Source organism: Grampus griseus (assembly GCF_964374135.1).
Source record: "Grampus griseus genome assembly, chromosome: 2".
Taxonomy (NCBI): domain Eukaryota; kingdom Metazoa; phylum Chordata; class Mammalia; order Artiodactyla; family Delphinidae; genus Grampus; species Grampus griseus.
The window spans coordinates 108,609,015-108,627,876 of record NC_139018.1 but is presented as its reverse complement, the minus strand read 5'-3'; the positions used below and the strand labels follow the sequence as shown (position 1 = coordinate 108,627,876).

At 42.2% G+C, this 18,862-nt stretch overlaps 1 protein-coding gene across 2 annotated transcripts in view; it reads left to right on the top strand.

Annotated features, from left to right (window-relative positions):
* The window catches only part of INTS14 (integrator complex subunit 14), a 35,646-nt gene that overhangs the window by 13,324 nt on the left and 3,460 nt on the right, over positions 1-18,862 (top strand). For both annotated transcript variants that reach the window (XM_082649721.1, XM_082649720.1), the window contains exons 7-10: positions 3,745-3,837; positions 5,754-5,898; positions 7,231-7,364; positions 16,875-16,993. In XM_082649721.1, coding sequence (XP_082505847.1) covers positions 3,745-3,837; positions 5,754-5,898; positions 7,231-7,364; positions 16,875-16,993 — 491 coding nt within the window. The remainder of the gene's footprint in view (positions 1-3,744; positions 3,838-5,753; positions 5,899-7,230; positions 7,365-16,874; positions 16,994-18,862) is intronic.

Here is an 18,862-nt window from a genome sequence, read left to right as displayed (position 1 = left end):
GACGGATTAGCGTCATTATTAAGGTCATATATGAAGAGCTAGCTTTTAGACTTGGCTGTGTGACTTTTCCTCTGTGACCCTGGACAAGTCACTTCCTCTAGTTCTTATTGGCTAGGTGAGTGGAATCTCTAGGAGAAATGATGGTCTCTCAGGTCTCAGTTGTGATATATTGTACCCCTCTAATCCTGCAGCTTGTATTATGACTAAAAGAAAGCAATGTGTTATGGCTTCTACCATGTTGCCAGTGCTATGCTTAGGTTAAATTGGCAAAGCCAATAATCAAAAGTAACAAGGGGTAGTAGAGAAGAGAGTTGTCTCATATTGGCAGGTGGACTCCTTGAGTGGTGGGTATATGTTTAACCATCACTGTTTCGAGTCACCACTGCACACCCTCAGTGCCTGGCTTAGTGTCTGATGCTTAGTAGATGTTCACTAGGTAATTGTTCAATCAACAAATGATTAAAATTGGACTTCCCTGGTGGCGCAGTGGTTAAGAACCCGCCTGCCAGTGCAGGGAACACGGGTTCGAGCGCTGGTCTGGGAAGATCCCACATGCTGTGGAGCAACCAAGCCCATGCGCCGCAACTACTGAGCCTGCGCTCTAGAGCCCGTGAGCCACAACTACTGAAGCCCGCGTGCCTAGAGCCCGTGCTCCGCAACAAGAGAAGCCACCGCAGTGAGAAGAAGCCCGCACACCGCAACAAAGAGCAGCCCCTGCTCACTGCGACTAGAGAAAGCCCGCACGCAACAGCGAAGACCCAAAGCAGCCAAAAATTAATTAATTAATTAATTAATAATAAAAGATATAATGAAAAAATTTTTAAATGATTAAAATTAAGTACAGCTGGAAATTCATTTCATTCTTGGGTGTGTAGACTTTAAGGAGTTTTTGAGTGAAGGGCTGTGCACAGGCTGTTTTGTTTTCTGTGCCTTTACTTTCTGCTCCTGCTAGAAATAGGTCATCCATCTCTTTCATTGTGACTAGACAGCAGTGTGCCAAATGTTTTGTTGCCTTCAAACCAGTTATATTCCACTTCCCTCCCACCCTTTTAGGATGAGTAACTTCAAATAGATCTTTTCTTCCCAGAAGTACATTACTTTCTATGTACTAGATTTCACAAATGCAGTGTTTAGGTGGGGAATTCAAATATGATAACTAAGAAGGTTATTGGAAGTTCTCTGAATGGCTCTAATGCTTTTCATTTTAAGTAACTAAGAAAATAAGGATAATTGTCCTTTATTTAATGGACTAACTTATAAAAGCTTCTAGTCCAAGATTTTTGTTATAGCTTATATTTAAACCACTAAAACATAGGCCTTTTTCTACTCAGATGAAAAATATATAACTGCTTATGCTGATTCATTCGTTACTCAGCTAAAGAAGGTAATGATAGCAAAACTCCAGAGAAGCAGATTTCCTGATGTATAAGAAGTATGGTATACTCACCATGATCCTGATTTTTTAAAACATTGTTTTGAGAATATGAATGTGTATATGCCTAGAAGAAAGACTAAAAAGCAATTCAGTAAAATATTAATAGAGGTTTCCTTTGATGAGGAATGATGAGTGACTTTATTTTTCTTCTTTACAGTTTTTAGTGTTTTCTAAGTTTTTATACTACTTATATAATCAGAAAAAACTTCCAGGGCTTCCCTGGTGGCGCAGTGGTTGAGAGTCCGCCTGCCGATGCAGGGGAGATGGGTTCGTGCCCCGGTCCGGGAAGATCCCACGTGCCGTAGAGCGGCTGGGCCCGTGAGCCATGGCCGCTGAGGCTGCGCGTCCGGAGCCTGTGCTCTGCAACGGGAGAGGCCACAACAGTGAGAGGCCTGCGAACAGCAAAAAAAAAAAAAAGAAAAGAAAAAACTTCCAGAAAGTACTCTTTGGGTTACAACTTTTTTTTTTTAAACTTATTTTAGATTTTCAACAAATACTTTTGGTCTTTAATACAGCTTCTATAAAGCAAAGAAACCATTGTCATATGTACACTGCTACCTTGATTTTGTAGAGAATGTATTTCTTTCTCAGGGAAACAGTTTTAATGCAAAAGCCTTACCCTCCAGGCATAGCTGCTTGCAGTTGTTGTGGAAGTATTTTACTATGACGCCCGCTGGTGACCTGAACATCCTGACTATTCAGAGAGACTTAACCATTAAGCTTTTGCCTTGGCTGGGGACCTAGCCTCATAAAAATAGTCTAGCTGATTTGTCGTATAACTTAAGTCCATTAAATAAAAGACAGTTGTCCTTAATTTCTTAGTTACTTAAAATGCAAAGTATTAGAGTCATTCAGAGAAACTTCTAATAACCTTCCTAGTCATCATATTTGAATTCCCGATCTAAACCTTGTGTTTATGAAATCTAGTACATAGAAAATAATGTACTTTCCCATAACAAATTAATTCTTTGTTTTTAATTAATTTTTATTGGAGTATAGTTGCTTTACAATGTTGTGTTAGTTTCTGCTGTACAGCAAAGTGAATCAGTTATACATACACATATATCCCCTCTTTTTTAGATTTCCTTCCCATTTAGGTCACCACAGAGCATTGAGTAGAGTTCCCTGTGCTATACAGTAGGTTCTCATTAGTTATCTTTTTCTTTCTTTTTTTTTTTTTTTGCGGTACGCGGGCCTCTCACTGTGGTGGCCTCTCTCGTTGTGGAGCACAGGCTCCGGACACGCAGGCTCAGCGGCCATGGCTCACGGGCCCAGCCGCTCTGCGGCATGTGGGATCCTCCCAGACCGGGGCACGAACCCGTTTCCCCTGCATCGGCAGGCGGACTCTCAACCACTGCGCCACCAGAGAAGCCCAGTTATCTATTTTATATACAGTAGTGTATATGTGTGAATCCCAATCTCCCAATTCATCCCATTCCCCCTTCCCCCCTTGATAACCATAAGTTTGTTTTCTACATCTGTGTCTCTGTTTCTGCTTTGCAAGTAAGTTCATCTGTACCATTTTTCTTTTCTTTTTTTTTTTTGTTTTTTTTTGGATGCATTGGGTCTTCGTTGCTGGGCATGTGCTTTCTCTACTTGCAGCGAACGGGAGCTACTCTTCGTTGCGGTGTGCGGGCTTCTTATTGCGGTGGCTTCTCTTATTTCAGAGCACAGGCTCTAGGCGCGCATGCTTCAGTAGTTGCGGTGCGTGGGCTTAGTTGCTCCGGGGCCTGTGGGATCTTCCCAGACCAGGGATCGAACCCATGTCCCCTGTATTGGCAGGTGGATTCTTAACCCCTGAACCACCAGGGAAATCCTGTACCATTTTTCTAGATTCCACATACGAGTGATATTTTACGATATTTTTCTTTCTCTTTCTGACTTACTTTACTCTGTATGACAATCTCTGGGTCCATCCATGTCACTGCAAATGGCATTATTTCATTCCTTTTATGGCTGAGTAATATTCCATTGTATATATGTGCCACATCTTCTTTATCCATTCCTCTGTCGATGGACATTTAGGTAGCTTCCATGTCCTGGCTATTGTAAATAGTGCTACAGTGAACATCGGGGTGCATGCATCCTTACAGATTTCTCCGGATATATGCCCAGGAGTGGGATTGCTGGGTCACATGGTAGCTCAGTTTTTAGTTTTTTAAGGAACCTCCATACTGTTCTCTGTAGAGGCTGTACCAGTTTATTGGTACATTCCCACCAACAGTGTAGGATGGTTCCCTTTTCTCCACACCGTCTCCAGCATTTATTGTTTGTTACGAGTTAATTCTATGTTGATTCCTTCTTTTCAGATTTGGAAATAGTGGGATTTATTGATATAGCTGATATTTCAAGTCCCCCTGTTCTGTCCAGACATCTGGTTCTACCTATAGCACTTAACAAAGGTGAGTTCTCTTCCTATTCCAGTGATACATATGAAGTATCTTATTATCTAAAGTTATTCTTAAATGTAAGATAGTAGAATAGCCCATTTTGCAGAATTTGGGGGAAAGGAGTAGTTATTAGATTGTTTTTTTTGGTTTTTTTGGTGTTTTTTTGCGGTACGTGGGCCTCTCACTGTTGTGGCTCTCCCGTTGCGGAGCACAGGCTCCGGACGCGCAGGCTCAGCGGCCATGGCTCACGGGCCTAACCGCTCCGTGGCATGTGGGATCTTCCCAGACCGGGGCACGAACCTGTGTCCCCTGCATTGGCAGGCAGACTCTCAACCACTGCGCCACCAAGGAAGCCCTGGAAAGCATTTTGACACATATTTATTGTGTGCTGCTTCGTTAATTTACAGTGGAAATCCTCTTTAGAGATGACAGTGCTTAGTCCCTCATCCTGGGCTCTGCCTTTCCCTGTGGGAGCATGCTGGGGAAACCAAAGTAGTTCTCAGAAGGTTGCCTGATCAATGTGGAATACAGCTTTATAAGGGGAGAAACCACACCTGTTCTCTACTGGTGCCTAGCACATAGTAGATACTCAGTAAATACTGTTGAATGAGTGAATGAATCCAGGTCCTTGTGAGGCCTCATTACTGCAGAATGTATTTCTCCAGCAACTATAAAGTCATCTCCTACGTTCAGCATCTGTCTGGAGAATGTTAGTCTCTAGCACTTTAAACTTCTCTTTTCTATGTTTTAGGCTGACCGTCTCCTTTATATTCACCAGCTTTCTCCAAGAAGTATATACAATCAGGTTTCCACTCACTGAGTTATGACCACATTCCATTTACTCATGGTTATTTCAGTTGGAGTGTTAGGTATTCCATAACCCTCCATCACATATTCATAGACAGAATCTTTGATATGTTCTCACAGATGACCGATTATGATCCTTTTGTTTATACTTTACCTTACTGTTATTGATATTGATAACAACTGAGTTTACCTTATTCCTAAGGTCCTGGGAATTCTGCGTGCCCATATAAATTGCCAAGAAAGAAAGTGGGCAAAACAAAGAGTTTGTATAGGAAAACAGTGGGAAGAAAAGTATGGGAAGGCAAAATGGAGCCGTGTTGTAAGGGCTGTTGAATGCCAAACTAAACCAGGAAGATCTTTCTATTGAATTAGAAAGTCTTTGAATCAGCTTGAGTACACAGATAGTTCCAGAAGGAAGTTAATTGGAGGAAGATTCATTCATTTGTCAGCAGAGTGTATGAGAGAACCTGGAGTTGGAGAAGTGAGTCAAGAAGCTTATGGAGTAGTCACTGTTCTTTGGGGTATCCCATCCACGTGCTGCCTGAAGGCTGTCAGTTGAGAACACTCTTGACATCTCTGAATCTGTTTCTGTTTCGATGGTGCCTGAAACCCCCAGAGAGCCTCTAGCTTAGTGTTCCAGTAGAAACTATGGAAAGCTGATTTTTTGTGTAGCAGCTTCACTGAAATATAATTCATATACCATACATTTCACCCATTTAGAGTGTACAATTCAGTAGTTTTTAGTGTATTTACAAAGTTATGCAACCATAACCACAATTTCTGAATCAGAATTTTAGAATTTTCACTACCTCAGAAAGAAACCTTTTAGCTATCAACCCATAACCTTCCATCTCTCTCAGCCTCAGGTAACTACTGATATCCTATCTGTATAGATTTGCCTCTTCTGGATGTTTCATATAAGTGGAATTTATATAACATGTGAAAACTGATTTTTATTTGGACATAGGAAAACCAGAATATGAGTTTTTCTTACTTGTTATAATATTCCTTTATAATTTTGTATACTTTCCTTCCAAGGCTAGAAAGAGCCAAGAGTACAACTGGAGTTTGGAGTTTTTGTAGCTAATCTCAGTCTGACTGGTTTTCTCTTCTTTTCATAGAAGGTGATGAGGTGGGTACTGGTATAACGGATGACAACGAAGATGAAAATTCAGCCAATCAGATTGCAGGCAAAATACCCAACTTTTGTGTCCTGCTCCATGGCAGCCTAAAAGTGGAAGGAATGGTGGCGATAGTTCAATTAGGGTAAGAAACTTTTTTACCTTTGGTTGAGTGAAAGGGAGAATCAATTTATAGTGAAGTATTCCCCAGACTTTTCTGAAAGAAAGAATAGAAAGGATCTCGTCACTTTTTTCCTCTTTCTGCCATATCCTTCCCACGTACTATCACCTTCTACACTACTCTTTAAAGCATCCCCTAGAATAAGTACAGAGTGAGTCTTTTAATTATATTGCCTTTATATAATATCTTTTCTCAGTTTTCCTCTTTTCCATCCTATCTAGGAAAACTGGGGTCAGTTTAAGTAATGCTACTAACTTGTTGTAGGATCTTATGCAGTATGCACAGACTCCTCAGCTATAGAATGAGGAGGTAAAACTAAATGAAAAAACATACCGATAACATTGAACATTTTACCATGTGCCAGGTACTTCTCTAGGCACTTTATATACCTCACTATACAGGAGGTATCAGTATTATCCCCATTCCTTAGATGAAGAAACTGAGGCTTCGAGAGCAAGTCATGGTACTTGCTCAAGGTCACACAGCTAGTAAATGAAAGAGCCAGGCTCTTATCCACGTATTGTGACTCCATAGCCCATGCTCGTAACCGCTCTGCTGTATTCCTTCCCTATGAGGAAAGCCCTTCTAGCTTTCACTTTTCGCTGTAGTCTCAAAATCTGCAAAACTCTCTGCTTCCCTTTCTATAATACCTGTTGTCAGAGAAGAAGAGGTCATCTTCTGGCCATCACCTGGGATTGACTGGTAGAGAAAATCAAGAGGTTAGGAATGCTCAGAGGAAGCATGGCTCCTTTTCTGCTTGAGTTAAAATTAGCTGATCCAGAAAGAAAAATGCAATTCTTATTAGGTATCAGTTTGCTATATTTCTTGGTACTCAGGCTACTTGTACTGTCTCTGAGTAGGAGAATCACCTGGGGCCCTTTGAGAAGTGGGAGCAGAGCTGGGTGATGGCTTTGTGCCCTTTGTTAGAAGGGCTTCTCTCTGTGGTACTGCTGTGAATGATTCGTAGGCGGCTGAAAAAACCTATAGGTCTCAGCCCTTACTTGTCACCACCCCTGCAGCTACTTGCTGCCCTTGTGATTTTTTTTTTCTCTTTTAAGACTGCTTTTGATTTCCATATCTACATAATTGAATAATAATACCTGTCCCCAAGGAATGGTAATATTAGGGGACATCAGTATGCATTTTTAGGTTTAGGATTTGACTTTAGTAAAAGTAATGCACCTAATTTCAAAGCTGAAAACCATGTCTCTCAAGAGAAAAACACAGGCTAGAGTTATTTAACTTGATAGTCCCAGGCTTGATGTTCTTCTGATCTTCCATCTTCTCTCCATCTAGTCCTGAATGGCACGGAATGCTCTACTCCCAAGCTGACAGCAAGAAGAAATCAAACCTCATGATGTCTCTCTTTGAGCCTGGCCCAGAACCTCTTCCATGGCTAGGGAAAATGGCACAGTTGGGTCCTATTTCAGGTATAACCCAGATTAGATTTTATTTATCCTGACTTTGTTTTCTCTCTGCTGTTCAGAATGGCTCTGTCTGTGCAGTCAGAGAGCTGCGTGATTTCTCTTATGAGTGCCCTGTGGTTTCTGACTCTGGATATGTACATGGAGAACCGCAAGAGAGTTTGATGTTTGCACTTTTAATTTTACAGTTCGGGGAAACAAATATTTAGGTTGCTTCAAGTAAAAATAAATGCTCTAAATGTTTGGAGTGAAAAGCTATTCTCCATAAACTTTTTTCTTTAGTGTACTATTTTCAACCCGGGTACCCCTAGTCATTCATAGATAATTAATCCCATTCCTTCTTGAAACTATTTTCCCTTAGTTTTCCTAACATTGCATTCACCTAGTACTTATCTTTTTCCTTGGCAACTTTTCTTTCTTGTCATCTTGTCTTTTCTTCCTCTTGCCTCATGATTCCCAAGGTGTTGTTCTTTGCCTTCTTCTCTTGGGTTATTATTCTCTCTTGGTTATTTCATCAGCTGTTATAGCTTCAGAGTCCCAAAAATCTCTGACTCTGGTGCTGGCTTGATCTCTCCCTGAAACTTGCATATTATATTTCCAGTTCCCCCTTGGACCTCTCCACCTGGATATTCTGTCACAGTCCTAAGCTTAGCATGTTTATTGCAGAAACTGTTGTCTCTCCCCACTTCCCCCATGAACTGTTTCTTCTGATTTTCCTACTCCCTCTGATTGAGGCCTTTGTACTCCTAGGTACTCAGACTCCAGCTGTAGTGTCACCCTTGACTTACTTGGGCCCATTTAAATTTTAGGAACATCTACCATGCAACCTATTCTGTGCCAGGTGTGGGGGCTAAAAGAGTTAGCAGGAGTTACTCAAAGTCTAGCGGAGAGTGGCGTAATAAACATGAGCTGGCACAAGATCAGAGTTGGCCTGAAGGAGGGGATGGTCAGCTCTGCCTAGAGGACTCAGGAAAATCTACACAGAGAAGAGACACCCTAGCTGAGTTTTGAAGAAAAAGAGGAATTTGCTGAGCTAGTGAAGGCACAAAGGGCATCCTGCCCAAATGGAGCACAAAGTGTGAGGGAGGGGTGGGAAGGCCAGATGGTAGGTTAGAGATTGGCAGTGGTACAGCAGGGCAGGCCTCATCTGAAATGTGAAGAGCTGAGACTTTATTCTGCAGATGCTGGGAAGCCAGTGAAGGGAGTAATATGATCAGATCCTTCTGGCTGTAATGAGAACAGTGGCGATACCGGTTAGATGACTTTGTATTCTAGGTACTGGTACCCCCTGGAGTTGTGCAGTATGGCTGAAATCCAAGTGAAAGATCATAAATTTTGCATTTAGAAAAAGAACTCTGTGGAGTGTGGATTTGAAAAGGTAAGGGCATCTTGTAGTTAGAAGTCTACTGTGACAGTCCTGGAGTTGTGAAGATGAAAGGCAGAACAGGGGCAGTGGCTGGCGATAGAGACGATGGGATCCATGCAAAAGGTATTTAGGAGGTAGAAACAACAGTATTTAGATATGAGAATAGAGGGAAGAGAAGAGTTGAGAATGATCCCAGGTTTCTGACCGGAGCTATAGGGTGAAAGGTGGTACTATCAATTGAAACAGAACAGAGGAAGAAGAGTAGATTTGGGAAGAACATCTTTTGTGCATGTTAAGTTTATGCCTGTGAGATTTAGGTGGAGGTGCCTATAAACAATTCCTGTGAGAATCTGGAGTTCAGGAGAGAGGGCAGAGTTGAAAATATAATTTTTAGTTATAAGCATAATGCTGATAGTTAAAATGATGATAATGAGGGAGATTGCTTAGGGCAATAGTTCACAAATTTGAGTTTTGGTATGCAAAAGTGAAACTGGAGAACTTGTTTAAAAATTCTGTTTCCTGGGACTTCCCTGGTGGTCCAGTGGTAAAGAATCTGCCTTACAATGCAGGGGACGTAGATTTGATCCCTGATCAGGGAACTAGGATCCCACATGCCACGGGGCACCTAGGACCATGCACCACAACTGCTGAGCTCACGCACCTCAACTAGAGAGCCTGTGTGCCGCAAACTCCAGAGCCCTCACGCCCTGGAGCCTGTGCGCCATAACTAGAGAAGAGAAAACCCTCACACCACAACTAGAGAGAAGCCTGCGCGCCGCAACAAGGGAGCCTGCATGCTTCAATGAAGATCCCACGTGCTGCAACTAAGACCCCATGCAACCAAAAATAAATAAAAATAAATAAATATTTAAAAAAGAAATTCTGTTTCCTGGGCCCTACCTACAGAGATTCTGACTCATTTGGTCTGGATTCAAGCCAGGAACTTTCAGGGGTTTTTTCTTTTTTATATAAATTTATTTATTTATTTTTGGCTGCGCTGGGTCTTCGTTGCTGTGTGTGGGCTTCCTCTAGTTGTCGCGAGCGGGGGCTACTCTTCGTGGCGGTGCACGGGCTTCTCATTGCGGTGGCTTCTCTTGTTGCGGAGCACGGGCTCTAGGCACGCGGGCTTCAGTAGTTGTGGCATCCAGGCTCTAGAGCACAGGCTCAGTAGTTGTGGTGCACGGGCTTAGTAGCTCCGTGGCATGTGGGACCTTCCCTGACCAGGGCTCGAACTCATGTCCCCTGCATTGGAAGGCAGATTCTTAACCACTGCGCCACCAGCGAAGTCCCTGCAGTTTTAATATTACCCAAGTGATTACAATCTAGGTCAATAACCGCACTGTAAGAAGCCATAGCCTCAGGAAAGTATATACGTTAAGGAAAAAAGAGAGCCAAGGACCAGACTCCTAAAAAGGACCAACTACTAGTAGCAGTGGAATTGGCACCAGTAAAGGAAAATGAGAAGAGGCAGATCAAAGAGAAAAGGTAGAAGAAATGGATGTCACAGACGCCAAGAGAATAAAGGGATTCAAGAAAGAAGTACAGTGTTTCATGAGCACATATGAGCCACAGCCTACAATGTCTTATACACATGTGCATACATGTCATTTAAGGTCTGAAGGATGTCTTTTGCCATTGAAGCCTAAAGAAGATTTTGATGGAATATAGGCCGTAGAAGCTAGGCCAAGGGTCAGCAAACTTTTTCAGTAAAGGGCCATATAATAAATATTTTACATTTTACAGGCCATTATGGGTTTTGTCATAACCACTATACTGCCATTGTAGCACAATCATAAACCTTTTAAAAATATTTTTAAAATTCTTAATTCTTAAACAGGCAGCCAGCCATAGTTTGCCAACTCTTGAGCTAGGATCCAGGGGCTGGGCTTTTGAAGTTCACACAGGAATAGGAGAAAAGACAAAGAGCTGAAATCTCTGAGTAAAGCTGAGAGGATGATAAGAAAAATTCTACCCATTGTTTCTACCTACTTTTCTGCATATAAAGAAACATAAAAGTCTCCTATGAGAAGTTGAAGCCCAAGTCCTGCACCATGTGGATCGACATGACCCATTCCCAAACCAAACAGTGCAAAAACTGATCCTGAAGCAATGAAATCCATGGTGCATCCTCCAGAAGCTAATATAAATGGCTGTGTAGGAATTCCTCTGCAACCAGGGCAAAAAGAGTGCTGCAGAAAAAACAGTCCCCACTGGAAATGAGTTCATGATTTGAAAAAAAGTTTTAAAATCATGTGAGGATTTTCTCTTCTTTTAAGAAAGACCAGTAGGAGGAATAGCACCTTGAGGACTTAATCTGAAAGAGCCTGTAGAATGAGGGTTTTAAATGATTAAAGAGTTTTAGAAAGGAATGGAAACCAAGAGGAAAGAAGAAGACACTATGAATCAAGAGTCATTTGATCTTGGGACTTCCCTGGTGGTGCAGTGGTTAAGAATCCCCTGGCCAATTCAGCGGACACGGGTTCAAGCCCTGGTCCGGGAAGATCCCACATGCTGCAGAGCAACTAAGCCCACACGCCTAGAGCCCGTGCTCTGCAACAGGAGAAGCCACTGCAATGAGAAGCCCACGCACCGCAATGAAGAGTAGCCCCAGCTCGCCGCAACTAGAGAAAGCCTGCGCACAGCAACAAAGACCCAACACAGCCAAAAATAAATAAATATTTTTAAAATCACATTTAAAGAAAAAAACAGTCATTTGATCTTAACAGATAGGAGATTCTTGGTGGCTTTGTAAGAGTTTCAGCAGATGATTAGCCAGGAGACAGGTTGAGGAATGAATTAGAGATGAGGAAATGGAAATGCCAAGTTTGACCACAAGAGGACAGAATTAGGACAGTGATTGGAGGAGAACCTGGGGGTGTGTGTGTGTGTGTGTCTGTTGAAAGAGAGATTCTTCACCTCTTTTACCTGTTCTCTCTACAGCATTCCTACATTCATTCTGTCTCTTCATTCTCATGGCTCTTGCCTTGTTCTGGCTTCTTTTACCTTTCACTTAGATCAGAGGTCAGCTAACTAGGGCCTGCAGGTCAAACTAGCCCACCGCTTACTTTGTAAATATAATTTTATTGTGCAGTTTTATTACACAGTCACACTCATGTATTTATATATGATCTATGGCTGCTTTCCTGCTTCAATGGCAGAATTGAGTACTTACAACAGAGACCGTATAACCCACAAAGCCTAAAATATTGCTGTCTGATCCTTTGCAAAAAAAGCTTGCTCACCCCTAACCTAGACTATTGTGAGAGTTTTCACCACAGCTGCCTGTCCATAATCTAAGGTAGTAACATTCACATCCCTTTCTGATCTGGCTGCCAACCTAGCAATGCTTGGCTGGTTAACGCGTATTCTTTTTTTTTTTTAATTAATTTATTCATTTATTTTTGGCTGTGTTGGGTCTTCGTTGCTGCGCGGGCTCTCTCCAGTTGCGGCGAGTGGAGGCCACTCTTCGTTGCGGTGCACGGGCTTCTCATTGCGGTGGCTTCTCTTGTTGCAGAGCACAGGCTGTAGGCGCACGGGCTTCAGTAGTTGTGGCACGTGGGCTCAGTAGTTGTGGCTCGCGGGCTCTAGAGCGCAGGCTCAGTAGTTGTGGCGCACAGGCTTAGTTGCTCCATGGCATGTGGGATCTTCCCAGACCAGGGATCGAACCCATGTGCCCTGCATTAGCAGGCAGATTCTTAACCACTGTGCCACCAGGGAAGTCCTAACGCGTATTCTTAAGTCAGATGGAACTGCTCTTTACTCAGCCCTGTATTCATGTTGTTTTTCCCTCCCGCTATCTGTTCTTCTTTTCCCTGAGGATAATAAGAGCTAACATCTCTTGAATTTAACTTTGTTCCGGGCACTGTGCTAGACAAAATGAAATGTATCATCTCATTTAATTCTCACAACTGTCCTAGGAAATTGGGATTGTCATTATGGTAACAAGTAATAAGTGATAATAAAACCTATCTTAGAGGGTTATTGGAGAATTTATTGAGGGAATGTGTATTGGCTACCTGACGCAGAGTAGGCACATTTTAATGGTAGATCCTGCTGTTTGTTTGTTTGTTTTTTTGTTTATTTTTGGCTGCATTGGGTCTTCGTTGCTGCACGTGGGCGTTCTCTAGTTGTAGCGAGCAGGGGCTACTCTTCATTGCAGTGTGTGGGCTTCTCATTGCGGTGGCTTCTCCTGTTGCGGAGCACGGGCTCTAGGCACACAGGCTTCAGTAATTGTGGCATGCAGACTCAGTAGTTGTGGCTCGTGGGCTCTAGAATGCAGGTTTAGTAGTTGTGGTGCACAGGCTTAGTTGGTCCACCACATATGGGATCTTCCCAGACCAGGGCTCCAAACCATGTCCCCTGCATTGGCAGGCAGACTCCCAACCACTGCACTACCAGGGAAACCCTGCTGTTTTAATTATGTTTTTTAATCAAAGGAAAGCTTGCAAAATAGTACTGTTTATACTTATCCCTTCTCCTAATTCTGTTTCTAGAGACAACCATTTTCAAATTTTAATTGTTTCTTCTGATGTTTACTTACATTTCTAAATAATATAAGTATACAGCTATTTCTTGACCCTTTTTTTCTTTTAAAGGTCTTTTTTTTTGACTTTTTAAGGAAAACTAGTTAGCTCTCTTACCGCTACCATCCCTCCCCACCCATCCACCCAAGAAGCACATTTTTCCCTTCCTCAATCCTTGCAGTGTGGTTATAGCGTTCTTTTTGGGTAAATCAGTATTCCGTCCTTGCTAAGTGAAGTCAGTATTATTTACTACTAAGCTGTGTGGTGTACCACATCACATTTCCTTTGTTTTGCAGCTCTTCGTGGCCTACTCCAGATATTACTTTTTTTTTTAATTAGACATTTCTTTTTTCTAGCGGGTAAGATAAATGTATTCTAACTTCAATTAAAAGGAAAACTCTCTTGGAAAGGCACTGATGTTCCTCAGAGGATGCAGGAAAGAGCTGGGCAGCCTGGCTGTAGGGGAGCCAGCAGCGGATGAGCGCAGCCCTCACTCTAGGCTGTCTCGCAGCCTTCCTCTACTTCTCTCTTCTTTTTTCTTGTTTTCCTTTGCTGTTTTCTGTGTACCTATCACTAATGCCTCCGTAAGTAAAATACATCCTTTACGTATTTTTTTGTCAGTTTCTTTCTTTTTTTTGCTTGGAGTCATCTCCCTCCCTCTTGTTTCATGAATGGACTGGTGGTTCTCTAGGCTGGTTGCATAGTTGTCATCCCGCGTCTTCCCTTCATAGCTCTTCCGTGGCTCTCCTGTTTCATGCATCCTCCTGAGAAAAGGGTACATGGGAAGTGAACATTTGAAATCTTGCATATGTGGAAGTGTCTGTATTTCATCCCTTACACTTGATTGATAGTGTGGTTGGATATTGAGTTCTAGGTTGGGAATCATTTTCCTTTAGAGTTTCGAAGCATCACTCTATTGTCTCTTCTGGCTTCCAGTGTCACTACTGAGAGTCTAGTGCCATGCTGACTGCCAGGGCTTTGACAGTAATCTCTGTTTCCTCTGCACACCTTGAGGCTCTTTTAGTGGCCCTAGCGTTTGAGATTTTCAGAATCATGTACCTAGTTTTTGGTCTCTTCACTCATTGGGCTGGGGACTCAGTGGGCCCTTCCATCTAGGAATTCATGTTCTTCATTCCTGGGAACACGAATATGTCTTTGATTTCTCCCCTGTTTGTATTCTCTGTTCTCCCTCTCTAGAACATATGTTTATGATTTGTGTGTGTGTGTGTGTGTGTAATTTTCTTATCATCCCCTACCCATTTTTTTCATTTTTTGTTGTACGTTCTGTAAAATAATCTTCAACTTTATCTTGCAACTGATTTTTTTTTAATTTCTGCTATCATATTTATTATTTCTAAGGTCTCTTGTTCTTTTTTCATAAATGTCTGCTAAGCCAGTTACCACATATAGGCTCCAAACAATTAGAGACAGTACAAGATAGGCTACGATTAGACGTTGAAATGTTTGGTACTGACACTGAGTGCTGTAGGATAAAAGGGACTAGAGAAATCACTGTCTACCAGAAAAATATGGGACAACTCCATGGAGAAAGTAGGATAGGATCTGGACCTAGAATTTAAGTAACTTTGGAAAGGTGAGGAACAGCAGTGTTGAGTAGGGGAAGTGTTGTCTTCGAAACCAGGCCCAGCTGAGTCCCTGGGAAATCTGAGCCTCAGTTTCCTCATCTTTAATGAGACTAATAATATCTACCCTCTAGGGTTGCTGTAAGGAGAGAAGTTGTATGTGTAAAGTATTTTGCACATAGTTGTAATTTAATAAATTCTATAAGTTCCTTGAGGCCTGAACAATACCTTCTGTAGCCACACTTCCTAGCACAGTGCTTGCTGCATAGTGAGGTCTTACTATAGATGATGAATGAGTACGTGAGGGAGGGAATAAATAAATGAGGAAAGGAGAGCATTCCAGACAGGGGGATAACAGGAACAGTGGCAGGGAAGTTGGAAATAAGCATGTGGCATGGGAAACAACTGTTGGGATCTTGGCCTGACTAGAAAGGTTTATGTATTGACAAGTATTTGTGGAAATGTCTGGAAAGCTGAGCCACTACTTTTTGGAGTGGGTAGGAGGAGAGGGGACTGACAGAGATAGTATGAGGCCAGTATAAGGCATCTAAATTAATGACAAGATTGGGGTTAGAGGGCTTATGGGTCAGTTAGAGAAACTGGGCTAATTCCAGTTTTCAACATGAACATTTGAGCAAGGGATTTAAGCTCCCCAGACTTGTTGGGAAAATGATTCCTTCTTTGTCTACCCCAAATGATAATAAGGATAAAATGAGCCAGTAGATACAAGTATGCTTTGTAAGTTTGTGACAGAGTTTCAGTGACTTAGGAAATAGGTAGAAAAACAAAAAACCTTGTTTATCCGCATGACTATAAAACCAACATGGCTTTAAATCCTTGGAAGCAATAAACTAGTAAGCCATAAGATGAGGTATGTTTCACCAAAAAGGTATTTCTTCCCTTGCTCCTTTTTTTTTTTTTTTTTTTTGGCTGTGCAGGGTCTTCATTGCTGCACGTGGGCTTTCATTGCTGTGCAGGCCCCCAAGCAGAAGGGCGACTGAGCACCTCGGCCGCCCCAGCTTGCACCTGCCCACAGACTCAGGGCGGCACCAGAGGCCAACCCTGGGCCTTAAGCCCATCTCTGTCCTGCTTTTTGTTAATGTTGTTGGTTTTTTAAGTTGGTTTTCATTTTTCTTTGTTTGGTCTTATTTTGTAAGAAACTATTTTATATATAGTAGACCCCGTGTGCAAGCAGGGGCCACTCTTCGTTGCGGTGTGGGCTTCTCCTTGCCGTGGCTTCTCTTGTTGCAGAGCACAGCCTCTAGGTGCATGGGCTTCAGTAGTTGTGGCACGCAGGCTCAGTAGTTGTGGCTCGTGGGCTCTAGAGCGCAGGCTCAGTAGTTGTGGCGCACAGGCTTAGTTGCCCCGCAGCATGTGGGATCTTCCCAGACCAGAGCTCGAACCCGTGTCCCCTGCATTGGCGGGCGGATTCTTAACCATTGGACCACTAGGGAAGTCCTTTCCCTTGCTCTTTTCCATAATTTGGCTATACGTAATTTTACTTTTAAATTTTCTCAATGCCTAGACCTATGTTGTCTAATCCAGTAGCCACTCACCACAGAGGCTCTTTAAATTTAATTAAATAAAATTCAGTTCCTCTGTTACACTAGCCATGTGTCAAGGGTTCAGTGGTCACATGGGCTGTGGCTACCATTCCTCATCACAGAAAGTTCTGTTGGAGAGTGCTGGGCTAGGCTATATAGAATTGCAGTATATATATACATATATTTTTATATATACTTTAGTGTTGTATGTACAACAATTTTATCCTCTCTGACCTTAATTTATAAAGCAGATAAGTGAAGCTTGTTTCTTTAAAAACATTAAGTTGTTTTTCACTTGTATGTGTCTCAGTTGATTGTTTAGTGTCCACATCAGTATTGAGAACAGGTTCCCCAACCTGACTGAAGTTAATGGATTTTCTTAATTAGGGAAGTAACAGGATATAGGAGATTGAATGATTCAAAGAGCTTCTAGCCTAATTGGAAATGTAATTGATTGTGTTTTGCCAGATGTCATTTCAAGAATGTCTTTTTCTTTTAAGATGCTAAAGAAAACCCTTATGGTGAGGATGATAATAAGAGCCCATTCCCCCTGCAGCCCAAAAACAAACGCAGTTATGCCCAGAATGTGACCGTGTGGATCAAACCCAGTGGCCTGCAGGTAACATTACCATTCACGTTGCTCTCCACTGGGGACAGGAGGAGGGATTCTGGCGGGCAGGCGGACATTTGATTTGATTTTCTTTTCCTTCGATACTTAGTAATTAATTTACTTCTAATGTTTGTCATTATTTCCAAAAAGGATTTGAGGTGGCCTACAGTAAAACACGTACATAGCAGGATCATTTTTTACAAAATTTAGAGCAATATGAAACGTAGAGGAAGAGGAGAGACAATTGTTTCAGGAAGCCAAGGCAAAATGATAATTGTATTTGAGCAATTTGGCTCTGAGCTTCCTGCTACCAAGGTCAAAAAAGAAACATGTTGTTTATATGGTTCTTCTTGTCTGATAAAAGGAAGCATGTCAGTTCTTCTAGAGAGACACATTTTTCTGGCATTAAATTTTAATGTAAAAGTTTTGACATGGTGAGTCATTGAATAACATTATGGGTGTTATCTTTAATAATAATTTTGAGAAAGCTGTAAAAATCTTCATGTGGTTATTTCTTCCATCCCCACGGGGTAAGCCAAAGCATTACCCTGTAGTGCCACAGAGACACTTTCATGGGAGGCTAAGATTATCTTGTTATCACGGTGTGCTGCTTTTAGTCAACATACTCAGTGACTTTCTTGTCCCATTAGTCATTTATACCTATTTTTTTTAACTCTTTATTTTATACTGGGGTATAGCTGATTAACAATGTTGTGCTAGTTTCAGGTGCACAGCAAAGGGACTCAGCCGTACATATACATGTATCTGTTCTCCCCCAAACTCCCCTCCCATCCAGGCTGCCACATAACATTGAGGAGAGTTCTCTGTGCTATACAGTAGGTCCTCGTTCGTTGGCCATTTTAAATATAGCAGTGTTATACCTATTTTTAAAAATCACTTTTTTATCATCTGAGTGCCTTTTTTTTTTTCCTTTGTTCTTCCACGAGTCCAACCTAAGCCAAATGGGAAGAGGCAGTCAGGCCACCTGACCACAGAAGTAGCTTCTGTTGATGGCATAGTCTCTTCCAGCCCCCTTTTCAGGGAGACTGGACACATCCTGCTGTGGCTAAGGGGCCTCCTCCCTTTGTTGGAAATTCAAGTTCTCCCTCTTTCTTGCCATCACTGACCCCAACACTTCCCTGTCAGAAAGAGAGCTGAATTTTTCTAAAATTATTTTTTAAATTTTGTTTTGATCTGGGTGTATTGTTTCATTATGGTGAGGTGCACATAACAAAATTTACCATTTCAAGTATTTTAAAGTTACAATTCGGTGGCATTTAGTACAATCACAGTGTTACACAGCCATCACCACTATCTAGTTCCAAAACATTTTCATCACCCCAAAAGGAAATCCTATGCCCACTAAACAAGTCACTCTTCCCCTAGCTCTTGGCAGCCACTAGTCTGCTTTCTGTCTATAAGGATTTGCCTGTTCTGGATATTTCATATAAACTGCATCATATTATACGTGGCCTTTGTGTTTGACTTCTTTTTTTTTCAAGAGATGTTGGGAGTAGGAGTTTATTAATTAATTTATTTATTTTTGCTGTGTTGGGTCTTCGTTTCTGTGTGAGGGCTTTCTCTAATTGTGGCAAGCAGGGACCACTCTTCATCGCAGTGCACGGGCCTCTCACCATCGTGGCCTCTCTTGTTGCGGAGCACAGGCTCCAGACGCGCAGGCTCAGTAGTTGTGGCTCATGGGCCCAGCCGCTCCGCGGCATATGGGATCCTCCCAGACCAGGGCTTGAACCCGTGTCCCCTGCATTAGCAGGCAGATTCTCAACCACTGCGCCACCAGGGAAGCCCCTGTGTTTGACTTCTTTCAGTTAGCATAATGTTTTCAACGTTCATTCATGTTGTAGCATGTATCAGTACTTC